We start from the raw sequence: 23,176 nt of genomic DNA on the forward strand, positions 1-23,176 counted from the left end.
CTGTGTGGGATCCAGGCGACCAGCAGGCTAGAGCCCAATGAGCTGGTGGGTAAGGCTGGGCTGCAGCGGTGCGGAGGTCCACTGATCCCCACAGGCCAGGCTGAGGGACCCCACCAGTGCACAAATCTGCGCACTGGGCCTCTAGTAAATTTACAATCCCTTACCACTTTGGCCTCGTGAGTTCCTCCTCTGGTGACCCTAAGAGTCCATGCATACCAAAGACTATGTCTAATGTACAACTGTATAATAGCTAAATAAACTGTGGCATCGTTAGACAATGGACCATTCGATAGCAATGAGAATGCACCAACCACCGTGATATACAACCAGATTGAATCTCACAAACATAACGAGAGTAAAAGAAGTCATAAAGTACACAAACAGGCAAAAATAATTTAAGGCCTGACCGGTTTGGCTCAGTGGATAGAGCGTCGGCCTGTGGACTGAAGGGTCCCAGGTTCGATTCCATTCAGGGACATGTACCTTGGTTGCGGGCACATCCCCAGCGGGGGGTGTGCAGGAGGCAGCTGGTCGATGTTTCTCTCTCCAAATCCCTCTCCCGGCTTTTTATCTCAAATGATGTTTCCGGTCTCCTGTAACTGCCCACGCCAGCCACATTTCCTTTTGTTGATCAGCCCACTTATTTCGGATGTCCTTCTTTCCCTCTTAAAGTTGTCATGCTGCCCGTTCCTGTCTTTCCTAACCCCACTCTCCTCATAGTTTCTAACTCTATCCCTCTCCCGTTCTTTCTGTAAAAAAATCAATAAAATACATTTTAAAAAAAGCTAACAGGTATATATATTATGTAGGTGTAAGGTACAAGGAAAAATAAAACCTGTGTTCTATTAAGAAACAGAATATTACCATTTCAACTAAAGATTATGCTGTGTAACATTTTTCCAAATTTGCTCTTTATCTTTCAGTTGTTCATTACATTTTACGTGTTTTTGAACTTTATACCATGCTGGCATGTTGTATGTAATCTGTGGCTTCCTTTTTTTTCACTCGACATTAGAGATAATTCAACCATTTTCTTTTTCACACACCTTCACCATACTCTGCCTATCCATGGTCATGGTGTAGTTGTCCATCGTTTACCTCTATCAAAAACTTTGTTTTTTCTTCATAAAATCTTGCATTCCTAGACACCTAACCTTTTTTTTGTTTGTTTTTGTCAAGTGTTCCTAATGCTACATCCTGCCCAGTGTCGCTCCAGTGAAAACGCTGGTTGAACTCTGCCCGGTCACCTGCTAACTCTCCGCGTTCCAAGCTCCTCCGACTAATTTCTGACCATCGCCGCCCCCGTAGGTCCCGGCACCGAATCCCCCTACCGGCTGAAGGCCGCCCGAGGGGCTGGAGGCGGGGCCAGTGCGTGCTGACGTCAGGGGCACGCAGGCCCCGGAGGCCGGGGGGCGGGGCTAGCGGGGAACTGCAGCCGGCGAGCGGCGGCCCGAGCCGGGGCCATGGCGAAGCTGCTGAGCTGCGTCCTCGGCCCCCGGCTCTACAAAATCTACCGCGAAAGGGACTCTGAAAGGGCGCGGTCCGGCGCCCCTGAGACTCCAGCGTCGGTCACTGCCCCCGCTCCCAGCTCCTGGGTGAGTCGCGTCCTCCCCCCGTGGAGACATGGTACGGCCCGCGCCCCTTTGCGGCCTTGCCCCGCAGAAGCGCCCATTATCGGAAATCGGGGGAGCCCGCTTGTCAAGTCAGTTGTGCGCACAGCCTGCGTGGTGCTTCCGGGTTAAAGTGGCGCCTGCGGACTGGCCACCGGGTCGCCGTGTGCCTGCGCTCCTGCCTCTCCTCCCGTGGCCCCGCTCGGCCGAGAGTTCCCGGCTGGCCCGGTGGACTCCCAAGTCCTGGGCAGACGCCGCGCGGGCTCGGGCTCGGGCTCTGCCCCCAACTGTCGATTTCTTCTTCCTCAGTGCCCCTGGGTGCCTCCCGGCTCCGTGTTCTCCTCCCTGTGGTACGTTTTGCATGTCCACAGGACTTGTTCCACAAGCGCCCTGCCGGCTGCGCTCCGCCTCCCGCAGCCTGCTCCGGAGACCCGGGGGCATTGCGCGCAGGGACCTGGGCACGGCGGTAGGCTGTGCCCTAAGTTCTTCTTATCTCAAATGATGTTTCCGGTCTCCTGTAACTGCCCACGCCAGCCACATTTCCTTTCGTTGATCAGCCCACGTATTTCGGATGCCCTTCTTTCCCTCTTAAAGTTGTCATGCTGCCCGTTCCTGTCTTCCCTAACCCCACGCTCCCCATAGGCACACGTCCACAGCCCATTTGAAACTGCGTCTCGAGCCCGGCTGGCGGGGCTCGGTGGTTGAACGGCGACCTATGAGCCAGGAGGTCATGGTTCCATTCCCGGTCAGGGCACTTGCCGGGGTTTCGGGCTGGATCCCCGGTGTGGGGCGTGCAGGCGGCAACCGATCGATGATTCTGCCTCATCATTGATGTTTCTATCTCTCCCTCTTCCTTCATTTCTAAAATCAATTAAAAAAAGAAAAAGTTAAGCTCTAACCGGTTTTGCTCAGTGGATAGAGCGTCAGCCTGCGGACTGAAGGGTCCCAGGCTCGATTCCGGTCAAGGGCATGTACCTTGGTTGCGGCACATCCCCAGTAGGAGGTGTGCAGGAGGCAGCTGATTGATGTTTCTCTCTCATCGATGTTTCTGACTCTCTATCCCTCTCTCTTCCTCTCTGTAAAAGAAATAAAATAAAATATAGAGAGAAAAACTTAAAAAAAAAACCACTGGGTTTCGAAAACCAAGCCAAAATCGTCCAATGCTGCTTTCACTTTTGCTCCTAAGTCCAGCCCCTTGTGTTTGTTCTCATGGTCAGGGGGTCGGGGTAGGGGCGGAGGGGGGCTCAGAATCAGGTTCAGAGCATGGCTGGGGAGGGTCTTTGGGAGCCAGGGGTGTCCTAGGAGGGACAGTTTTGGAGGCTAAAACCAGAGGACACACATTAGGGCTTCCAAAAGGGAAGGGGAAGAACTTGTCAGGGGGCAGGATCCTTAACGTGGGCATCTGTTTTGGCAGGATACGTACTATCAGCCCCGGGCCCTGGAGAAACATGCCGACAGCATCCTGGCACTGGTACGTCTACCCTGGCGCCTGGGACTACTGCCTCTTTTCAGCCCCAACGGCCCTCCTGACCTTTCTCCTCCCCAGCCTCAGAGAGGAGTGCCCCTGGGGTGGGGCCTGCTCCAGGCTTGTAGCTTACCCCTCCAACACACACAGACACACTATCAAGGGCATGCTTTCTTGGCACTCCCTTTGACTGTGCCCACTTTCTCTGGGGCCAGCCTGAGCTATGAGGAAAATGTGTTTACTCTTGGAACCATCTGCAGGTGCTGAGCCCTGCAGTCCCCAGTGACCTGTCCTCCTGGCAACTAACCTCTTTGGCTGCAGGGACAGCTGTTCTCTCTGGCAGGGTTCCTATGGTGATGTTCGTGCATCTCTTGGGGACCAGGCTGTCCTGAGCAGGAATGGATGAAAAGACTTGATTAACTTGAGTAGAAAGAAAGCCTGGCCTCTAGATGTGAAGGATTATGTCTAGAGGTGATAACAGGAAGAAAGTAGAACTTGTACTTACTTTTACCAGCCTGTTATGCTCTGACACATTGCCTTCAACAAATATTGAGCACCTACTGTGTGCATGATGTCATGCACAGGATAGGTACGTCACATAATATCCCTCAGGTTATCCACTTTGCTCAGAGCCTAGGCCTGGAAACGGCAGGGGAGTGTGTGTGTGTGTGTGTGTGTGTGTGTGTGTGTGTATTGATTGCTTGTCCCTGTCTCTCTGCTGCAGGCTTCAGTCTTCTGGTCCATCTCTTATTACTCCTCTCCCTTCGCCTTCTTCTACTTATACAGGAAAGGTCAGTGTGGTTTCAAAGGTGGTGGGACAGGAAACGGGCAGGTGGTTGGCAGATGAGCCGACCCCCTAAAGAAGAAAGGGGACCTGCAAGGATGGCTTCGCTCCCGTCTTCTCTCGGCTGTCCCAGTGAGGGAGTGTGGGCTGGAGGTTGGGGGGAACTGGGAAGAGCATCTGCGGGGCGGTGGGAAAGCGTCTCACATGGTTTCTCTCCCCTCCCAGGTTACCTGAGTCTGTCCAAAGTGGTCCCGTTCTCTCACTATGCTGGGACGTTGCTGCTACTGCTGGCAGGTGTGGCCTGCCTCCGAGGTGGGTGGAGAAAGAGCCTGGTCGGTATCCGCTCATCATTGGTAAATGTTTATTCAGCAGCTCCTGCAGGTTTGTGTTGGGCCCTGAGGGAGAATAATTGAGAATGGTCAAGGTGTGATCTTTTCCTTAAAGGGCTTGAGTCCTAAATATGAAAAAATCATTATGAGAAAAGTTTGCTATTAGCTAGAAAAGATGCATATACCCTACAACGACTCCACATATACTCAGACCTATGTTTGTAATAATGCTAAACTGAAAACAACTCCACAGCCACAAATAGTAGGGTGGGTAGATGCATTAGGGAGTATAGTCCTAGAGCGACAAACTAAAGCAATGCAAATGAACAGACTCAGCTACACTCAGCAATGCAGCTGAGGTAATACATGTAATGCTGAAGGGAAGAAGCTGACTGCCAAATGGTTTATGCAGTATGATTCCATTTATGTCAAGTTCAAAAGGGAAGTGTATGTAAGTGGAAAACCATGGGCATTGTTATCTTGTTTTTCATTGTTATCTTTTAAAAATATATATATATTTTAATGTAATTTTTTTATTGATTTCAGAAGGGACAGGGAGAGAGAGATAGAAACATCAATGATGAGAGAGAATCATTGATCGGCTGCCTGCTGCACACCCCCTACTGGGGATTAAGCCGGCAATCCCGGCATGTGTCTTAGACTGGAATAGAACCTGGGCCTCTTCCCCCCGTCCTGTGCTCCTCTTTCCCCAAAGTAACCACTGTCGTTGGGTGTGGTTTTTTCCTGCATTTTTTTATCCTCACTGAGAATATGTTTTTATTGATACTAGAGAGAGGAAGGGGAGAGAAACACTGATTTGTAGGTTCCACTTATTTCTGCATCATTGGTTGGTTCTTGAATGTGCCCTGACCGGGGATCGAACCTACAGCCTGGGTGTGTCGTGACGGTGCTCTGTCCAGCTCAGTGCCCAGCCGGGGCTGCACTGACATTTCTGTCCTGCAGCTTGCTTCGCTCTCAGCATTGCTGGGTGCTACCTCTGATGACACATCGCATTCTAGTTCATTCTAGTTTTCTTTTTTTTGTAGCACTTATCCTTCTCTGAAATTTTCTTGACTGTTTTTTGTCTTTCTCCAGCCCCACTCCGCCCCCAACTAAAGTGGCAGCTCTCTGAGGCCCGGGCCTTTGCATCTCATTTACTACTGTCTTTCCCATGTCAGAGCAAGGCCGGGCACCTGGCACCTGTTCATTGGAAGGACAGGTGTCAGGTTTTGAGGCTCCTTGACAGTGAAGGGAGCGCGGATGTGATCACTGCGGGGCCTGGTGAAGAGCAGAGGGAACTCAGCATTGAGAATGGCTCTTGGTTCAGAGAGGGAGGTAGCATGGCAACCAGGGAGGAGCGGTCCAGGAATTGGAAGGAGGCAAGAATGGAGCAGGGCCAGGGAGAGTGCTGAGACCCAGGTGAGGGGCTAGAGGCTGGAGGAAGGGGACTCGGGCCCAGTGAGGAGGTAATTATGGGGCAGGAGCCGTGAGGCAGATGGCAGGGAGCGAGGCTGTGCAGAAAGCGAGCGGCAGGCGTTGGCGAGGGACGGCAGCGGGAGAGGAACCCCCGTGTGAGCGTGGCCTCTTCAGGCTGGGAGAATGCGCACTCGGTGGGCGGTCAGCAGTCTGGGAAGAAACAAACTGAGGGCCGAGGGGGACGTGCTGCGGCCAGTGCTGGCTGTGCAGGGGGATCGGCTCGCCCTCCGTTTCTCCAGATCTGGGACCCTTTCCTCTCATTTCTCCTCCGGGGCCTTCTGCTTGCCCGTCTCCTGTTCTCTTCCTGAAACCTGCTCATCTTGCTTCCCTCCACCAGGCGTCGGCCGCTGGACCAACCCCCAGTACCGGCAGTTCATCACCATCCTGGAGGCCACACATAGGAACCAGTCTGCGGAGAACAAGGTGAGAGAGTCCAGGGCGGGTGCCAAGCAGGTGCCGCTTCTGCCAGGGGGAGGGTGTGCCCGCTGCCCAGGGACCTGTCACTTCTCCTTTCTGCACGTAAACTGTCCGCCATGAACTTTTCCTTCCTCCCCTTCTAATGGAGTATTCTGCCAGAACAGTCTCCTGCCCTCCCCTCCCCCCACCACCTGCAAGAATTGCCTAGATGTAGAAACATTGGCGGGGTTTCTGTCCCAGAGTTCAGGTCAGTATATGTTTTATTGCTGCGTGCATTGACCTCCGTGCTAGTTTTGTTTGGGGATGGGACAAGATGGACAGGGATGTCCACTCTTGTGCCCGGGCACAGCGTGGCGCCAGGAGGGGAAGCCAGGGCACAGGGTCCGGGAGCGGTGCCCGCCAGCCAGGCTGGAGTGTGATTACCCTTGAGAAGGGCGCAGGACCCTGTGAAGCTCTTTCCTGCTACAGGGCTTTCTGGGGCCAAAGGCCGTGGCACAGCCATTGCTGCATACCACAATTTGCCGTGCCCTGCAGTCATGTGACTGGCATGTGCGCTTTCTAATCCTCACAAGCACCACGTGAGGGGCCTCACCACCCTCACTCACCCATCGGAGGCAACAGGCAGAGAACGGTGACCCTGGCCGAGCCCGAGCTGAGGAGTGGCTGGGTCTGAATTCGAGTCCAGTCTGAGCAAAGCCTGCCTGGACTGTGCTTTTCTTCATTTTGTTTTGTTTTGCTCTTTATATATATATTTTTAAATATATTTTATTGATTTTTTACAGAGAGGTAGAGAGGGATAGAGAGTTAGAAACATCGATCAGCTGCCTCTTGCACATCTCCCACTGGGAATGTGCCCGCAACCAAAGTACATGCCCTTGACTGGAATTGAACCTGGGACCCTTGAGTCTGCAGGCCAACGCTCTATCCACTGAGCCCAACCGGCTAGGGCTGCTCTTTATATTTTTGTACAAAATTTCTGTTGCTCTCTCTGACTCAAGTTACTTTTGAAGATGTCAAAAATTTCTCTGACAGAAAATAAGAAACAACTCTCAACATAAAGTAGAGTGCTGGGATCTGGGGCGGGGAGGGACACACTCCCGCTCCCCAAACAGCAGTGGCCCGCCCGCCGTGGGAGGGGAGGGAGGTGGCCCTGAGGGGGCAGGCAGAGGGCTTCCTTCAGGAGGCGCCCTCTCCCCTCTCGGAGGGGCCACTCTGGACATGACTTCCCTCCTCCCCTCTCACCCAAGCTTGGGGCAGCCAGTCCGATCCACTGGGGATTTCTGAGCCTCCAGACAGCAGAGGCGCAGGACCCAGGTGGGGAAGGGAGCAGGACTGGCCACAGCGCCCCTCCCTCAGAAACACCCGCACCTGCGGCCGCCCTCCTGGGGCCCAGCGGCCTTGGGTGTTGGTGAAGCGCAGCTGGAAGCGGGCAGACGGCGGGCTGGTTCCCGACAGGACACCCTCGCTGGATTGTCCGGCGTCTGAGCCAGGAGGATCGGCAGCGCCGCCTCCCAGGCTGCCTGAGGCCAGGCCCCAGGATGACGAGGGTGGGAGGTGGGCCTCCCTCCGCTTCTCAAGCCCCTCGGAGGCCCAGCTCCTTCTCTCCCCACCCCACAGAGGCAGCTGGCCAGCTACAACTTTGACTTCAGGAGCTGGCCAGTGGACTTCCACTGGGAGGAGCCCAGCAGCCGGTGAGCCGCAGCTCTTCCCTCCGTCCCTGCTCGCCCCTCCCTCCCTGCGGCCAAGGCCTGCCTCCAGCACCCTCTCCTTAGACCAGCCGTGGGCAAACTACGGCCCGCGGGCCAGATCCGGCCCGTTTGAAATGAATAAAACAAACAAAAAAAAGACCTTACCCTTTTATGTAATGAATTTATATTAGTTCACACAAACACTCCATCCATGCTTTTGTTCTGGCCCTCTGGTCCAGTTTAAGAACCCATTGTGGCCCTCGAGTCAAAAAGTTTGCCCACCCCTGGCTTAGACCCACCATCCCTCGGACCTCAGACACCCGCCCGGCTTGCTGCTCCTGACGCCGCCCTCCCCTCATCTTTCCATTCCTCAGGAAGGAGTCCCGAGGGGGCCCTTCCCGCCGGGGTGTGGCCCTGCTCCGCCCAGAGCCCCTGCACCGGGGGACAGCAGACACCCTCCTCAACCGCGCCAAGAAGCTGCCTTGTCAGATCACCAGGTGGGAAGCAGCAGGGAGGAGAGGCCCGCAGGGTGGGAGGGTGGAGGGGGTGGGGGAAAAGAGTGGGGGGGCAGGGCTCTGGAACTGGGTGCTCCATTGTAAGACAGCTGTCATCCGCTGCGTGCTTCACACTATTTGTGGCAAAGTCATGTTTATCCATGTGCACGTGTGAAGGAAAGGGCTCCTGGCGGTGAGGGAGAGCTGGGGGAGTAACACTGTTCTGTCTGACACGAAAGCTCTTTTTGGGTGTTTTTGGTTAATCCTCACCCGAGGATATTTTTTTCATTGATTTTTAGAGAGGGTGGGTGGGTGGAAGTGGAGAGAGAGAGACATCAAATTTTGCCTCCCACACACACACACACCTACCAACTGGGGCCGGGGATTGAACTGCAACCCATGTACGTGCCCTTAACCAGCAATTAAACCTGTGATTCTTGGGTGCATGGACCAACGCTCTAACCACTGAGCAACATTGGCCAGGGCCACGAAAGCTCTTTTGATGAGGCCTAGAGGGAGGTGGGGAGGGGACACAGAGCCCTGGCTGTGTCCTGGCTCCTGGTAGTCCACCTGAGCAAGCTAGTTTGTGCACCGTGCGCAGGTTGGTGACAGCACGTAGTATAGCGTTTGTGAAGGGCATCGAGCCTGCGGGGGACTTGAGAGCATGAGGTAGAGCCCAAGGAAATGGTAGCCGTGGGCACTGATGATGCTGGAGTAACAGTGGAGCTCCTGGTGGTAGCCAGAAGGCACGTTCCAGGCCAGGGAGGGTGGCTGGTGCTGACAGTGCTGACTGTCAGAGGGGCCAGCAAAGTTGGGGTTCTCAGGGGGATGCTGGAAGCGGTCATGCAGTGTTGTTCGGGGACAAACCCTACTCGGGGATGAACTGGAAGTGGTTAATTGTCCTTGTCAGCAGCAGCACCTACTACATCTTACATGTCTAGCTTAGCACATTTGTTCAGTAAAAGTTTATTACGCCCTACTGTGGGCCAGGCTCTGGCACCTCCGACGGGCAGATATCAGGCATATCAAAGTGAGCAAAACAGCCCTCGCCGGTTTGGCTCAGTGGATAGACTGTTGGCCTGTGGACTGAAGGGTCCCAGGTTCGATTCCTGTCAAGGGCACATGCCTGGATTGCGGTCTCGATCCTCAGTAGAAGGCAGCCAATCAATGATTCTCTCTCATCATTGATGTTTCTATCTCTGTCTCCCTCCCCCTTCCCCTCTGAAATCAATAAATAATAATAATTTTTTTTAAAGTGAGCAAAACAGCCAGGTCCCTGCCCCGAAGGAGTTGCAGTCTATTTGGTGTCTTTCAAACTACCCATCTAGACCCATTGGTGACTCTTGAAATTAATTTAGTGAATCACCGTCATTTTTTTTCCAAGTATTATTTATTTTGGGACTTTTATTAAGTTGCATTTATACATGAACAGATTCATCTTTGTAAACTTTGCTTTTACTTATCACATATATAAAGTATTATGTATTATAAAACTTTCAGAATTGTATATACTGGGCTACAATATAAAATGTGTATCTTACAAAGGTTGCAGTAAAAAAAGTTTGAAAAACACCAGCCTTGTACATATATATTCATTAAGTCCCGAAAGAGGCCAATGAAGCTGTTTGTGTTCGGTCTGGGATAGGCCTGGGCCCCCTTAACTCCATGCTCCCACAGCTACCTGGTGGCCCACACCCTGGGGCGCCGGATGCTGTACCCCGGCTCCGTGTACCTGCTCCAGAAGGCCCTCATGCCTGTGCTCCTGCAGGGCCAGGCCCGGCTGGTGGAAGAGGTGAGCCCCCTGCCCCTGCCCCTCCCCCCACAGCTCTCTCCCCTGAAGGAGGTGGCCCCCTGCCCTTAACTTGGCCTTGCATCTCACTCAGTGTGATGGGCGCCGGGCAAAGCTGCTGGCCTGTGATGGCAACGAGATTGACACCATGTTCGTGGACCGGCGGGGGACAGCTGAGCCCCAGGGACAGAAGCTGGTGAGAGGGAGCAGGGGTAGGGGCCCGAGCTAGAGTGTGGGGAGGGCAGTGAGGTTCTGGGGGTCTCAGGAAGCGCACCTGTGGGTACCCCACCCCCAGCTCCACCTAAAGACCTGCTAGTGCAGGAAGCCCACCACAGGAAATCGATGAAGTGGAGCTGACATTCAAAGACCAAAAGTCGTCATTGTAATTGTCCCCGAGAAGAAAGCACTTACCACGTGCAACACCTGTACTCAGTCCCCACAACCCCGGGAGGAGGTCGTTTATATTGGCCCCTACAGGTGGCACAGAGAGCTTCCGGGTCACAGTTCGCTGGTGGGAGCGCCGGCATGTGCACCAGGCTCCAGAGCCCTGCTCCATGGAGCAGCCCTGGAAACAGCACCGCGCCAGCAGGCGGGGAGCAGCTCCCGTCCCAGCTCTGCCCGCGGCAGGAGCCCACGGAAACCCCATCGTCGAGGCTTTGGCCTGGGGCACCTTGGAATTAGTGTGTGGGGGTGTAGACTTGAGCTCAGAGAGGGAGAGGAATAGCCATTGCCATTCTACACAAAAGACAGAAAAAATAGGCCCCAAACCTGGAAATGAAAAACCCCAACTCCCATCCCCGAGAGGCCCGCCTGTGTCTCCAAGCACAGATGGGCGCTGTGAGGGGCAGCTGAGCGGGGCAGCTAGAACGTTCTTCCTGGATGTTTGCTCCTGGCCTCTCAGCTCCGGCACCTTGTGAAACCGTTGTTTCTGTTCCCCGTGGAGAGAACAGGAATGCGCCTCCCTCTTCCCTGCGAAGCTCCTGCAGCTGCCCTCCCTGCCACATGGGCTCCTCAGCCCCTTGGCCCTTTCCCAGCCTCCTTCCTGCCTCCTTCCGCAGGTGATCTGCTGCGAGGGGAATGCGGGCTTCTACGAGGTGGGCTGCGTCTCCACACCTCTGGAAGGTAGGCCCAGGGCTCGGCCCTCTTGTCTGCCCCTTGGAATGGAACATCCCCATCTTCCCACATGGACGTGATCTCCCCTGGCCTGTCCACTTTCTGTGGGTAAAGTCTGAAACCTTCACTGTGGGGAAAGTCCTCCCCCCATTTGCTTTGCGCACCATACGTCCCTGCCCTGGGCTGTGTCCCTCACCTTTATCCCTCCTCACGATCACACATCTCCCTCTGCCCCCTCGGAACCTTTGGTGGGTGTTGTCTCCCCATCCTAGGAAGGCTCAGTGTTATTTGCCCCTGGTGGGCGTGGTTAGCGCTCTGGCGCCCTACTGCTGGGGTGGGCGGGGAGCTGGGGTGCAGGCCAGAGGCCCCAGCCCCTCCCCACCTTGTGTTGCAGCTGGGTATTCAGTCCTGGGCTGGAACCATCCAGGCTTTGCCGGGAGTACGGTGAGACCCTCTGCATATTTCTGTGAGGCTCCCACTCACCTGTGACCTGGGTGCCAAGGGCAGGGAGCTGCAGGCATGGGGAGCCCCTCATGGGGGTTGCAGGAGGGAAGGCAGTGGACAGAGGGTGGATCTCTGTCCACGCTGGTTTCTGGGGAGAGCCCCCCCTTTTATTCCTCTGTTGCAGAGTAGCTGCAGGGAGGGTCCACTCTGGGAGGGTGTGGCCGGCTGGCCGGTGGTGCTGACGCACTCCTGCTTTGCCCTTCCTCCTGCAGGGGGTGCCGTTCCCACAGAATGAGGCCAACGCCATGGACGTGGTGGTCCAGTTTGCTGTCCACCGCCTGGGCTTCCAGCCCCAGGACATCATCCTCTATGCCTGGTCCATCGGGGGCTTCACTGGTACCAGCCTCCCTCCTCCCCACACTGCACGCTCATTCAGCTCCCCCTCCCCCAAGGGGAGTGGCCCGGAGTGGGGTGGAGGCTTAAGGAAGGAGAGGGTCTCGGGCTGGTCTGGAGGCAGGTATCCTGTGCACATACACTTCACATTCCTTCCACACTGACACCCAGTGTTCACAAGTAGACCTGGGGCCTGGGCTGGGAAGATCAGGGAGGTGAAGCTTCCTGTGGGTTGTCTCCAGTGCACTGTTATCGTCTCGCTCCATCCTCCAGGCAGTGCCCACGAGTAACATGAGGGCCAGGAGAGCCCTGGGGCTAACCTAGTAGGGAGGGTGGGGTGGTGGGCGGGAGTCCCTCAGTCCTTGCCCTTCTTCCCGGTCCTGGTACCAGCCACGTGGGCAGCCATGTCCTACCCAGACATTAGTGCCGTGATCCTGGATGCCTCCTTTGATGACCTGGTGCCCTTGGCCTTAAAAGTCATGCCAGACAGCTGCAGTGAGTACAGCCGCAGGCCTGCCTTGCAGGGGGTGGGCTGCCCTGGCGCTGTGAGCTGGCGATGGTTCGCGTTTCCACGGCGGGGAGTGGGTGGCCCGTTGCTGAGAAGCAGACTCCCCCATGAATAGCGAAGATCTTTGTGTTGGGCAAGGGCTTTGTCTCTGCTCTCCCTTCACTTTCGTCCCACTCTAGGGGGCCTGGTGACCAGGACCGTGAGGCAGCACCTCAATCTAAACAACGCGGAGCAGCTGTGCAGGTAACACCTGCCCCCCTGAGCCCCCTCACAGCTCTGCTGGGGTGCAACCGCTGAAGTTAGTACTAAAGTGCAACTTGGCAAGTGACCACCGCCCCAAATCCTTTGAGTGACCCTGCCCCCACCCTAGATGGCCTAACCCAGGTCCCTGGGACCCTCCACCTTCTTCTTCTTTTTTAAATTGATTTCAGGCCGAAACCGGTTTGGCTCAGTGGATAGAGCGTTGGCCTGCGGACTGAAAGGTCCCAGGTTCGATTCCGGTCAAGGGCATGTACCTGGGTTGCGGGCACACCCCCAGTGGGAGATGTGCAGGAGGCAGCTGATCGATGTTTCTCTCTCATCGATGCTTCTAACTCTCTATCTCTCTCCCTTCCTCTCTGTAAAAAATCAATAAAATATATTTTAAAAAAAATTGATTTCAGACAGGAAGGGAGAGGGAGACATAGAAACATCAATGGTGAGAGAGAATCATCGATCAGCTGCCTCCTGCACGCCCCACCACCTGGGCATGTGCCCTGATGGGAAGTGAACCAAGGCCTGGTTCATAGGTCGACGCAGGCCCTTAAATATTCTGACTCATCCCTGGGTGAGGGTCTAGCCCAGGGGTGGGCAAACTTTGACTCGAGGGCCACAATGGGTTCTTAAACTGGACCGGAGGGCCGGAACAAAAGCATGGATGGAGTGTTTGTGTGAACTAATATAAATTCAAAGTAAACATCATTACATAAAAGGGTAAGGTCTTTTTTTTTTAGTTTTATTCATTTCAAACGGGCCGGATCCGGCCTGCGGGCCATAGTTTGCCCATGGCTGGGCTAGCCCATGGGCCCTGCTGAGCAGGGGCTAGGAACACAGCCAGTATAGGATGAAGTGGCCAGCTGCCACCTGCCTCCCTTAGCTCTCCCGCCCACTGCTCTGTCCCCTGCAGGTACCAGGGCCCTGTGCTGCTGATCCGAAGAACCAAGGATGAGATCATCACCACCACGTGAGTCCTGGGAACCTCTACCTCCAGGTCCCAGAGAGCCAGACAGTTGCCCTGCTCACCTCTGCCCACTAGAAACCCAGGTATCCAAACCCTCCCTCCCCTCCAGTGTACGCTCTCACCTCCAGGGTTCCTGAGGACATCATGTCCAACCGAGGCAACGACCTCCTGCTGAAGCTCCTGCAGCATCGGTGAGAGCCAGGGTGTGTGTGTATGTGCCTGTCCATGTGTGCACATGTGTGTACACGTGTGTGCACCAGCACCAGGAGGAGGGAGGAAGGCTCAGGGAGGAGTGAGCGAGTGGCCTAACTCCCACCTGGCACCGCCCCTGCAGGTACCCCCACGTGATGGCCGAAGAGGGTCTTCGAGTGGTGAGGCAGTGGCTGGAGGCCTCCTCGCCGCTGGAGGAAGGTGAGACGGCCTGGGGAGGCCCTGGGTGGGGCTGGCAAAGCCAGGTGCTGACCGGCCTCATGTCTCTCCCTGGGCAGCCTCGGTTTACAGCCGATGGGAGGTAGAGGAAGACTGGTGTCTGTCTGTCCTCCGCTCCTACCAGGCGGAACACGGGCCAGACTTCCCCTGGAGTGTGGGTAAGGCGGTCCTGGGGCAGGAGAGGGGGTTGGGAAGAGCCCGGGAAGGGGATAAATGCCCAGATGCGTGGGCCATGTTTGAGCACCTCCTCTCTGCAGGGGAGGACATGAGTGCACGTGAAAGGCAGCAGCTGGCTTTGTTTCTGGTGAGCTAAGGAGAGGGAAGCAAGATGGGGGTGCCTGAGTGGCCAGGGGCATATGTGGGGCTTGGGGACAGTTGGAAGGGGCAGCTTTTATAGAGTGGGTAGTGGGTTTGGAGGTGGAGGGTGGGGAGATGTCTGGTGGCTGCCACTCACTGCAGTGCTGTGCACCCCACTTGTCCCGCCTCTTCCCTTAGGCCCAGAAACATCTGCACAACTTCGAAGCCACACATTGCACCCCGCTCCCGGTCCAGCACTTCCAGATGCCCTGGCACCTCTAGGGACCAGCCCTCTAAAGTCAGCACTGGGCCTCATGCGGAAGGACTGGGCGGGAGGAGACCTGACGACGGGCCCTCGTATTTGTGATTCTGTGTTCATGTTGCTGTTTAGTTTGTGGAGCGTGGAGTCCGCCCCCTTTTCACTGTTCCTCTTGCATGGGTCCTTCATCCATCCTGCAGTACCTAACCTCCTGGCACACCTGCTTTAAATGAATGGATTTTTCCTAATAATTAATAAAAAGGTATTTTTTCTACTGGCTGGCTAACTGTGTGACTGCCCAGGTACCCAGGGACAAGGTGCTGAAGCCTTGAGGGCCGGGCTTTGGGAACTTCCAGCCCATCCAGCCAGTTCAACCCTCTCCACCTCAGCTGCTCCTCAGGCAACGGGCCCCCAAGCCTCACCCTTCCCTGGCGTGCCTACAGTTCTCACCACTGCAGCCCCTGCCCTGACAGTCCCCCCTGCCTACACCCACCCCAGGAGCCCAGGTGGCCTATTGCTTCAACTCACAAGCTTTGTTGTTTACAAGAAGTGCTCTCCAGTGCCTGATTTTACCTACTCAGCTCGTCTACCAATTTCCAGGTCCAACTGGCATGATTTCACCATCAGTATCCCGTTTTCCTTGCTCAGTTCTTGCTACTTCCATGGGGAGTGAGGAACAGTCTGCTCCCCCGTCTTAATGCGGCAAATCCTGCACCCCCTCCTCACCATGCCCTCATGCCTCTCTCTTCACATCCTCTGCAAGTTAACAAACACAGGGCCTGCCAGGGGCTGGGTGCCCAGGACTCATGTCCTCCCAGAACCACACTTTTTGAGCAGCTGTTAGAACATTCTTAGGTCGAACCTGAGGAAATCCGTTCCCTGTAGCTTCTCTCCTACTCCCAGTCTTTGGACCTCATGGAACAGAACGAGTCCCTATCAGCCCCCTTTCCCAGATGAGACACCCCTAGACCACCCTGGGCGCACTGTTTGAACAAGATACGTGGGTGACAGTGTTCTCATGTCCACTACAGCCTCTTGCTAATTGCAGTGTCTCCAGCCGCGTGCATGAAGCCCGGGGCAGAGGGGTCTGCTCCCGCCAGCTCAGCAGCGTGGCACTCTGCGCCTCCTGGAGGCGTCATCTGAGACTTAGGTGACTGCGCCTGATATTTGGGGTTAAAAGAGGGGAGGCGGCCACAGCTCCAAAATATTCCACCTTTAGCAAATATGGGAGAGCTGAGAGTGGCACCCTTTCCTCCGTCTGTCCCAGGGCCAAACGGGGTGGGGAGTGCGAGCAGGAAGCCGTGGGACCTGGGACCAGAGCCTGGTTCTGAACCTGGCCCTCCCAGATCCACCAGAAGTTAATCCCCTGGAATCCAAGTTTTTGTTCAGCTAAAGGAACCTCCTTAAATGCAAATAGGGGCACCCAGCCCCACCTCCCACACCCTGGAGAAAAAGGACTCCCCTTCCTGGCCTTGGCCACTAAGAGCTCTACTGACCTGCCCTACCGCCCCCTCCCCTCCCCTTTCCCTGCACTACAGAGAACCCTGAATGCCACGAGGAGCCCTGGGCACCTCAAGGGGGGGAGGGGGGTGGGGGAGGGGTCGCTTAACATTTGAATCTGGACCACCCCACCCATGGGCCTCAGTCTTCCTCCTCTAATTACTGCCAATTACTCGCCACATAATAAGGCTCCAGCAGCCGTTTGTTTTCAGTGCCATCCCCACTCACCCCACCCCCGGTGCAGCCAGCTCCCTCACCCTATGTAGCAGGTTTCCAGCAGTCTCAGGCAAGACCAGCTGAGATGCGACCCGGTACCTGCTGGGGCTCTAGACGTTGCTATGCTGGGCACCAGGCCAGGCCTGACACCTAGGTGTCCGAGTAGTTGGGTAAACTGGGAGAGAGGCTGGAGGCTGGGAGAAAGGAGAGGTAGCTTCTGAGTGGGAAACCTGGGAAGAAGAAGTGGGTCTTAGGCTGGGCCAGCCCTTATCCTACCCTGTCCATTGGCCCAGGCTCCACCCCGCGCGGCTGGCAGTGGGTGGTGCTGGACTCCGCTGACTGCGGGTTTGGGTTGAGGTTCACTCCAGGCCCCTGAGAGGAGCATGTATTTCCCTCACAACTGTACAGTGAGAGGGAGGGGGGCCCAGGCGTGGGGGACAGCCCACTCCCTTATCCATCCACCGATCCATCCATCCATCCATCCATCCACCCACCCACCGGTCCGTCCATCCATCCATCCATCCATCCATCCACCCACCGGTCCGTCCATCCATCCATCCATCCATCCATTCACCCGCCCACCGGTCCGTCCATCCATCCATCCATCCATCCATCCATCCATCCACCCACCCACCGGTCCGTCCATCCATCCATCCACCCACCCACCGGTCCGTCCATCCATCCATCCACCCACCCACCGGCCCGTCCATCCATCCATCCATCCACCCACCCACCGGTCCGTCCGTCCATCCATCAACAAGCCGTCCCGCTCCCTCGGGAACCCAGGCATTGTTTACATTCGGGTTAAAGGTCCCTCTCCGTTTCCTCCTCACCCCGCGGGGGCCGAGGAGCAGCGGTGGCCCTGCCCCATCCCCGAAACTTTGTCCTCAGGCCCGACCGCTTCCGTCTGCCTCAGCATCCCCGGTGCTGGGAGGGACAGGGACGAGGGCGGGAGTGAGGGCGAGAGGTCACGCCGGGTCCGGAGAAGGCCGGGCCCGCCCCACACCCCGCCCGCGCCCTCCCGCCTGTGACCGCAGGGCCCACGGCCCCGGGGCTCCGCGCCAGGCCTCCCGGACCGCAGGGCGGGGCCGCCGGAGCCCGGGCCTGAGCCTGCGGGTGCGGGTGCGGGCGCGGGCTCCTCGCCGAGGGTCGGAGACGCCGTGATGGTCCCTCCCGCCTCCCCTTCGCCCTGTCCGCTTCGAGGGGGCCCGCTGCTGATTCTTTTCGTCCGTCCCTCTCACCCATCCAGCAGGCGTTTATGTGGGTGCCAGGCCCTCCGCTGGCACCCCGGGGCGACTAAAGGGTGCAGTGTTAACGCAGCCGTCATTTCGTTCATCCCGGCTCTGGGGGCGCGCGGCGGCGGCCCCCTCCGTTCCTCTCTCGTCCGCCGCCAGCGCGCCCCCGTGCGCCTCCTCACCCTCCATCAGCGCCCAACCCGGGGCTCTGGGTTGATCTGGGGCCAAAGCGGGAGCCTCCTGCTGTGCCCGCCCAGACCTCCCGCCGGAACCTGGCGCCGAGGACTTCCCGTCGCCCACCGACCCTGCGCGACCCACCGCTAGTCTAGGGACCGCGTGGTCCCGCCACGGCGGGCCGGCGCCTCCCCAGGTTCTTCCCGGGGCGCGGCGGGGCAGCCAGGCGCGGAGAGGAGCGCACGGAGCCCGTGGGCACCGGAGATGAGGCCGCTGGCCCGCAGCCCAGCGCGGCGGGGCAGGCAGGAGCGGGCGTGGGGAAGGGTGGGCTTCCGGGACCCGCGGGCCCTGCGCCTTCTCATCTTGGAAAAGGGCACCAAGTCACCGCGGTGCGGTCTACCCGCTCCCCTCCCCGCCCACTCAGCCTGACTCTAACTGTCGGCTTCCTTCTGAACTCGCCGATCGATTCACGAACGGAGTGGATCAGAGGCGTGGAAGCACGGGGCAGCGTGGGAATCTCGGAGGGAAGGCGCGGGGGGTGGGAGGGAGGTAACCAACCAAAGACCTTGTGTGCGTCTATGCGTGGCCCACGGACACGGACCATTAGATGGCGAGGCCTGGGGCCGGGGTGGGCGGAGGGGGCTGATGGGGAGAAGGGGGGCATAAGTAATACTTTCAACAATAACGATTTTTTCTGCAGTGAACTGTAACTAAAACAAACATTTAAATGAGCACTCTCAGCTCCACTCACTTTCTGGCTTCCCCCCTTCTCTTCTGCAGGACCAGGCCCCCATCTAGTGACTGGGCTCGGGAACAGCTGCCTAACCGTTCCCGCCTCAGAGTCTCATAAAGCGAAGCCCGTCCTGTTATTCCTCTGCTGAAACCCCTTTGCCGGGGCTTCCACCGCCCATCGTTGCTTGTTGACTTGTCTCCCCCATTAAGAAGGCCGGGTAAATAGCCACGGAGCCGGAGCTGCCGTCCCAGAGGAACTGCCTGTGTGTCAGTCTTATGCCTCAAACCTTCCGGATGTTAAAACCGGGCAGAATAACCTTTGCACTGCGCCGAAGCAGCCTACTTTCCCAAAGGAATGTTTGCAGAGATAACCAGGAAGCAACTACTATGACTACTAGACTGAAAATTAGAACATGGTGCGCCCAGCTGGTGGGCTCATGGTTGGATCCCAGTCAGGGCGCATGCCGGGTTGAGGCAGCTGATCCACGATTCTCTCTCATTGATGTTTTTATCTTGCTCTCCCCCTCCCTTCCTCTCTGAAATATATATATTAAAATAAAGAATGTTCCCGTCTCATTCCCCTGTTGCGGCTGCTGTTCCCAAGCCAGGATGTTAGGTTCCAGAGTGGCCGTGGGCGAGAACACTCTGTCCTTCTGGATGTTTTGGCTCTAATTTCCACCCCAAATGGGTGTTGCCCCTCTCCTTCTTCTTGGCCAACATCTCTTCCACCAATATAAGCGCGTGCTGGAGGCTGGTGGGCAGTCATGCATTTGACGGCAGGCCCTGCACACAGCCGGAGTCTGGGGCCCCTGGGGCCCCTGGGCCCCCACAGCACCCCCCAAGCTCTGTACACGGTCCTCTTAACAGTGCTGGTCGTGATGAGCTTGGTGTTTGGTAAGTGGCTCGCAGGGATCCGAAGGCCTGCTGGGTAGAGGAACCCACAGATACCAGGTGTTGGGGACATCTGCCCAGGCAGGAGGAAAGATGGGGTGAGTGGGCTTGCTGGGACAATGCCTGGGCACTGTTAATGCACTGATGGCCACTCTGAGGGAGATGTCTAGTGACACCCCAGGGTTGTCTCACTCAACAGCAATGACCTGAATGGAGTTACTGAAGGGAACCCATTAACATCTCAGGACAACACAGAATAGGGAGGGTTTGGGGAGCAAGCTAGATGACAGCACCAGATCCACAGGGTAGAAAGAGGCTGGAACAGCCTGAGAGCCTCCTCACTTGGCTGCAAAGCACCATCGCCATAGAAACAGGATTCAAAACATTTGTCAGCATCTGTCTCGCACCAAGTGCTCTGCCGGGACTGGGGACTCATTAACCTGTGGTCTTGGCCAGGGGCCAGAGGAAGAGGGAGATAGTGTACAGCCTGTCCTCCATATGTGCGCGTTCCGCATCCCTGGGTTCAACCGAGGATGAAAAATATTTTTTAAATGATATTGTTGCTGATGCGTGCTATGTAGTCAGGCCTATGATGGTTGTGTCTGTACTGAACACGTACAGACATTTTTCTGTCTTTATTCCTTAAAGAATATAGTATAACATCTATATACTAGTATATAGTATTTACATTGTATTAGGTATTACAAGTAATCTATACATGATTTAACGTATTTGGGAGGATGTGTATAGGTTAGATGCAAATACTACATCATCTATAATAATAAAAGCGTAATATGCTAATTAGACTAGACAGCCAAACAACCTTCCGGACATCCTTCCAGACGACCTTCTGGACCAAGCCAGGGCTGTGAGGGCTGAGGCAGCTGCCGCGGTTGCATGGGGCCTCTATTTTGATATAAGGGACTTGAGCAGATTTTTGTATCAATTTGGAACCAGTCCCGTGTGGATACCAGGGGATAACTATATATGCATGTGGTTGGGAGGGCTTCGGTGGACAAAGTTTAGTATGAGTCTGTCCTGCCCCAGCTGGTTTGGATCAGTGGATAGAGCATTGGACTGTGGAACAAAGGGTCCCAGGTTCAGTTCGGGTCAGGGGCACATGTCCAGGTTGTGGGCTCGGTCTCCAGTTGGGGGCGTGCAGGAGGCAGCCGGTTAATGATTCTTTCTCATCATTGATGTTTCTATCTCTCTCTCTCTCTCGCTCTCCCTCTCTGAAATCAATAAAAAATTTTTTAAAAGTGTGTTCTTAATATTAAAAAAAAATGAGAAATGAGTCTGTCCTGTGATAGGACCACTGAACAAAGAATGTGGGCCTGGGCTGCTTGAAATCTCTTATCTGCACAAAGCAGAGATTCTTCATATCCTGTGATGCTGTATTCTTGCTTTTACTTCTGGGTTTGTTTGTTTTTAATTGATTTCAAAGAGGAAGGGAGAGGGTCAGAGAGGTTGAAACATCAATGATGAAAGAGAATCATTGATCTGCTGCCTCCTGCACGCTCCACACTGGGGATCGAGCCTGCAACCCAGGCATGTGCTCTTGACTGGAATCAAACCTCCTGGTTCATGGGTCGAATCTCAACCATTGACCCACACTGGCTGGGCCGGATGGTTTTAAAGAATTGGTGATTTTATGGTTTTCTGAGATGGGGGAGGGAAACAGTGGGGTTGACCTGGGAAATAGGCAGGCAGAGGCATGGGGTCAGAGCTTGTCTGTGTTCTAGGTAAAACTGAACCTGTCAATCGAGAGCCCCCTTATCCAGCTGAGTTCCCCAAATACCTGCGCTGCTATCGGTGCCTCTTGGAGACCAAGGAGCTGGGGTGCCTGCTGGGATCTGACATCTGCCTGGCCTCTCCTGGCAGCAGCTGTATGACTCTCTTCATCAAGAACAGTAAGCTGCCTTCTGTGTGTCTGGGGCCCAGAACTGAGTCCCTACATTTCCTAGCCCCACCTCTCCGACACTGCCCAGCACCGACTCTCTCCTTCAGAGCCAGTCCCTGTCTCCACCGCCACCGCCTGCCCTTCTCAGCCCACAGCTGAGTGTCCCACCCTCCGCAGGCGCCAGCCTTGAGATGGCCGCTACCTCTTCCAGTCTCCTTCACCGAGTCTTGCCTCCTTCTCCTTCACCCTTAAGGGTTCATGTTCTTTGGCTATCTTCCCACTTCACTCTCCCAGAGGAACTTACCTGCTTCCCTGGCGTCCGCACAGCCGCATTACAGAGTCTGAGCGGTGGCCACACTGTCCATCAAATTGCCCTCTGGACACCTCCCCTCAACTTTCCACTTGCCCCAAATTGTCCATCCCTGTGTTCTTCATGCTGGGTCTTCTGCCTGGCCGCTCACCTTCTTAGTTAACAAACCCCAACACGGCCTCCGGGCCAAGCACTGTGCTAGGCACTTACAGCCCTCCGAGGTGTTCCACAGCTGAGGAAGGAGGCCGGGAAAGGCCCACACCTGCCGTCTCCAAGGGCTGAGCCACAACCTGTGGTGGCTCCAGAGATGGCACTCAACCACCACGGCACGGAGCTGCCTGTGTTCACAGCGCCTCGCACCCTTCCCAGATAGCTGCACACACGTGGTCCAGCGCTGTCCCCGGCTCCCACGCACGAAAACAGAAACCACTCTTTTGTCTGGATCCCCCTTTCTGTGATCTTTTTGGGCAACCCACCCTATATACGTGTACTCTACCTTTACCTCCTTCTCCCGCAAACAGTACATAGCCCTGTAGACACTGTTCTGCACTTGCTTTTTAAATTTAACAGTTATGGGGACATAACGTTTCCCTAGCGGTTTGTAAACAGCATCTGTGCCCCACCCGCCCGCGCACAGCGCTCCTCGCCTGGGCCTGGGCGTCAGGCCCACCTGTCATCCGCCGTGGGACTTGTAGGACCGTGGTGACTTCCGCTCTTCAACTCTCTCAGGCAGGGACTTTTCACCCTCTAATACCGGGGCGGCAGAACGGAGTTAATAATAATAAGACTCCTTTTCCTTGGCACTCCCTGCCCTGCCCAGTTCCAGGGGTCTCTGCGTTTGGGGTGCAGGGGAGGGTGTGGGGCAGTGTAGGTCCACGTGGAGGGAGGGAGAAGCGGGTCTGGGCTCTGCCGGGACGGGACGTGTTGCTGTTGCAGGCAGTGGGCCGGACATCATGGTGAGCGACTGTTGCCGCAAGGAGCAGATGAGTGACTGCTCACACACCCGCACTTCCCCCGTGTTTGGCTTCTGGATGTTCTCTCGGTGCTGTTTCCAGGACTTCTGCAATAGCCCACAGAGCCGAGCGCTCTAATCCCATAGGACGTCTGCAGAGACCTTTGCAGTAAAATGTTGCCGGTGTCCAGCCAGCTTCCTGGTTCCCACCTGGGCGCAGCCAGGACAACTTCTAGCCCACCCAGCAGTCGTCCCACGTCCCCCAGGTTACCTGACCCAGCCTTAGTTGCCTCTTGCTTGCCGCCCCTCAGCACCCCCTTCACACTCTGCCCCTGCCCAAGCTCCCTCTCCAGACATCTCTGGAGTTTTCCCTGTAAGTCCTCACAGTCTGACAGCTTCCCTCGCCTCTTCTCCCACCTCTAGGCAGCCTTTGCTCTGCTCTGGCCTTCTCTCGTGAGGTGTTCCTGCAGAATAAATTGGTGTACAATCTGTATGGTCTCTCTTCCGGTGGTGGTGGAGGCTGTGGGGGGGTCCTGCCTGGCAGCCCCATTG

The 23,176-nt window shown here is 56.1% G+C and overlaps 2 protein-coding genes across 2 annotated transcripts; both read left to right on the forward strand.

The window, feature by feature from the left end:
- The first annotated feature begins 1,390 nt into the window (after window positions 1-1,390).
- On the forward strand, window positions 1,391-14,988 carry ABHD16A (abhydrolase domain containing 16A, phospholipase). The gene is made up of 20 exons (XM_059702380.1): window positions 1,391-1,595; window positions 3,025-3,081; window positions 3,800-3,866; window positions 4,085-4,171; window positions 6,002-6,087; window positions 7,699-7,772; window positions 8,144-8,266; window positions 9,941-10,055; window positions 10,147-10,248; window positions 11,111-11,174; window positions 11,560-11,609; window positions 11,882-12,005; window positions 12,393-12,497; window positions 12,690-12,753; window positions 13,676-13,732; window positions 13,858-13,920; window positions 14,064-14,140; window positions 14,218-14,316; window positions 14,416-14,462; window positions 14,654-14,988. The coding sequence occupies exons 1-20, from the start codon at window positions 1,464-1,466 to the stop codon at window positions 14,735-14,737; spliced, it is 1,677 nt and encodes a 558-aa protein (XP_059558363.1). The 5' UTR covers window positions 1,391-1,463; the 3' UTR covers window positions 14,738-14,988.
- A 132-nt stretch (window positions 14,989-15,120) lies between these two features.
- On the forward strand, window positions 15,121-23,069 carry LY6G5C (lymphocyte antigen 6 family member G5C). The gene is made up of 4 exons (XM_059702428.1): window positions 15,121-15,864; window positions 18,620-19,465; window positions 21,205-21,372; window positions 22,609-23,069. Exons 2-4 carry the CDS (start codon window positions 19,336-19,338, stop codon window positions 22,761-22,763), a joined length of 453 nt encoding a protein of 150 aa, XP_059558411.1. The 5' UTR covers window positions 15,121-15,864; window positions 18,620-19,335; the 3' UTR covers window positions 22,764-23,069.
- Window positions 23,070-23,176: the final 107 nt, after the last annotated feature.

Source organism: Myotis daubentonii, chromosome 6 (genome assembly GCF_963259705.1).
Source record: "Myotis daubentonii chromosome 6, mMyoDau2.1, whole genome shotgun sequence".
NCBI classification, from domain to species: Eukaryota; Metazoa; Chordata; class Mammalia; order Chiroptera; family Vespertilionidae; genus Myotis; species Myotis daubentonii.

Excerpts from the sequence above, each read along its gene's own strand:
- ABHD16A (XM_059702380.1), top strand. The coding sequence starts at position 1,464 with ATGGCGAAGCTGCTGAGCTGCGTCCTCGGCCCCCGGCTCTACAAAATC. Across the intron at positions 3,867-4,084 it reads CTTCTACTTATACAGGAAAG|GTTACCTGAGTCTGTCCAAA; the intron begins GTCAGTGTGGTT and ends CTCCCCTCCCAG. Across the intron at positions 13,921-14,063 it reads CTGAAGCTCCTGCAGCATCG|GTACCCCCACGTGATGGCCG; the intron begins GTGAGAGCCAGG and ends CCGCCCCTGCAG.
- LY6G5C (XM_059702428.1), top strand. The coding sequence starts at position 19,336 with ATGCATTTGACGGCAGGCCCTGCACACAGCCGGAGTCTGGGGCCCCTG. Across the intron at positions 19,466-21,204 it reads CGTGATGAGCTTGGTGTTTG|GTAAAACTGAACCTGTCAAT; the intron begins GTAAGTGGCTCG and ends TCTGTGTTCTAG. Across the intron at positions 21,373-22,608 it reads GACTCTCTTCATCAAGAACA|GCAGTGGGCCGGACATCATG; the intron begins GTAAGCTGCCTT and ends TTGCTGTTGCAG.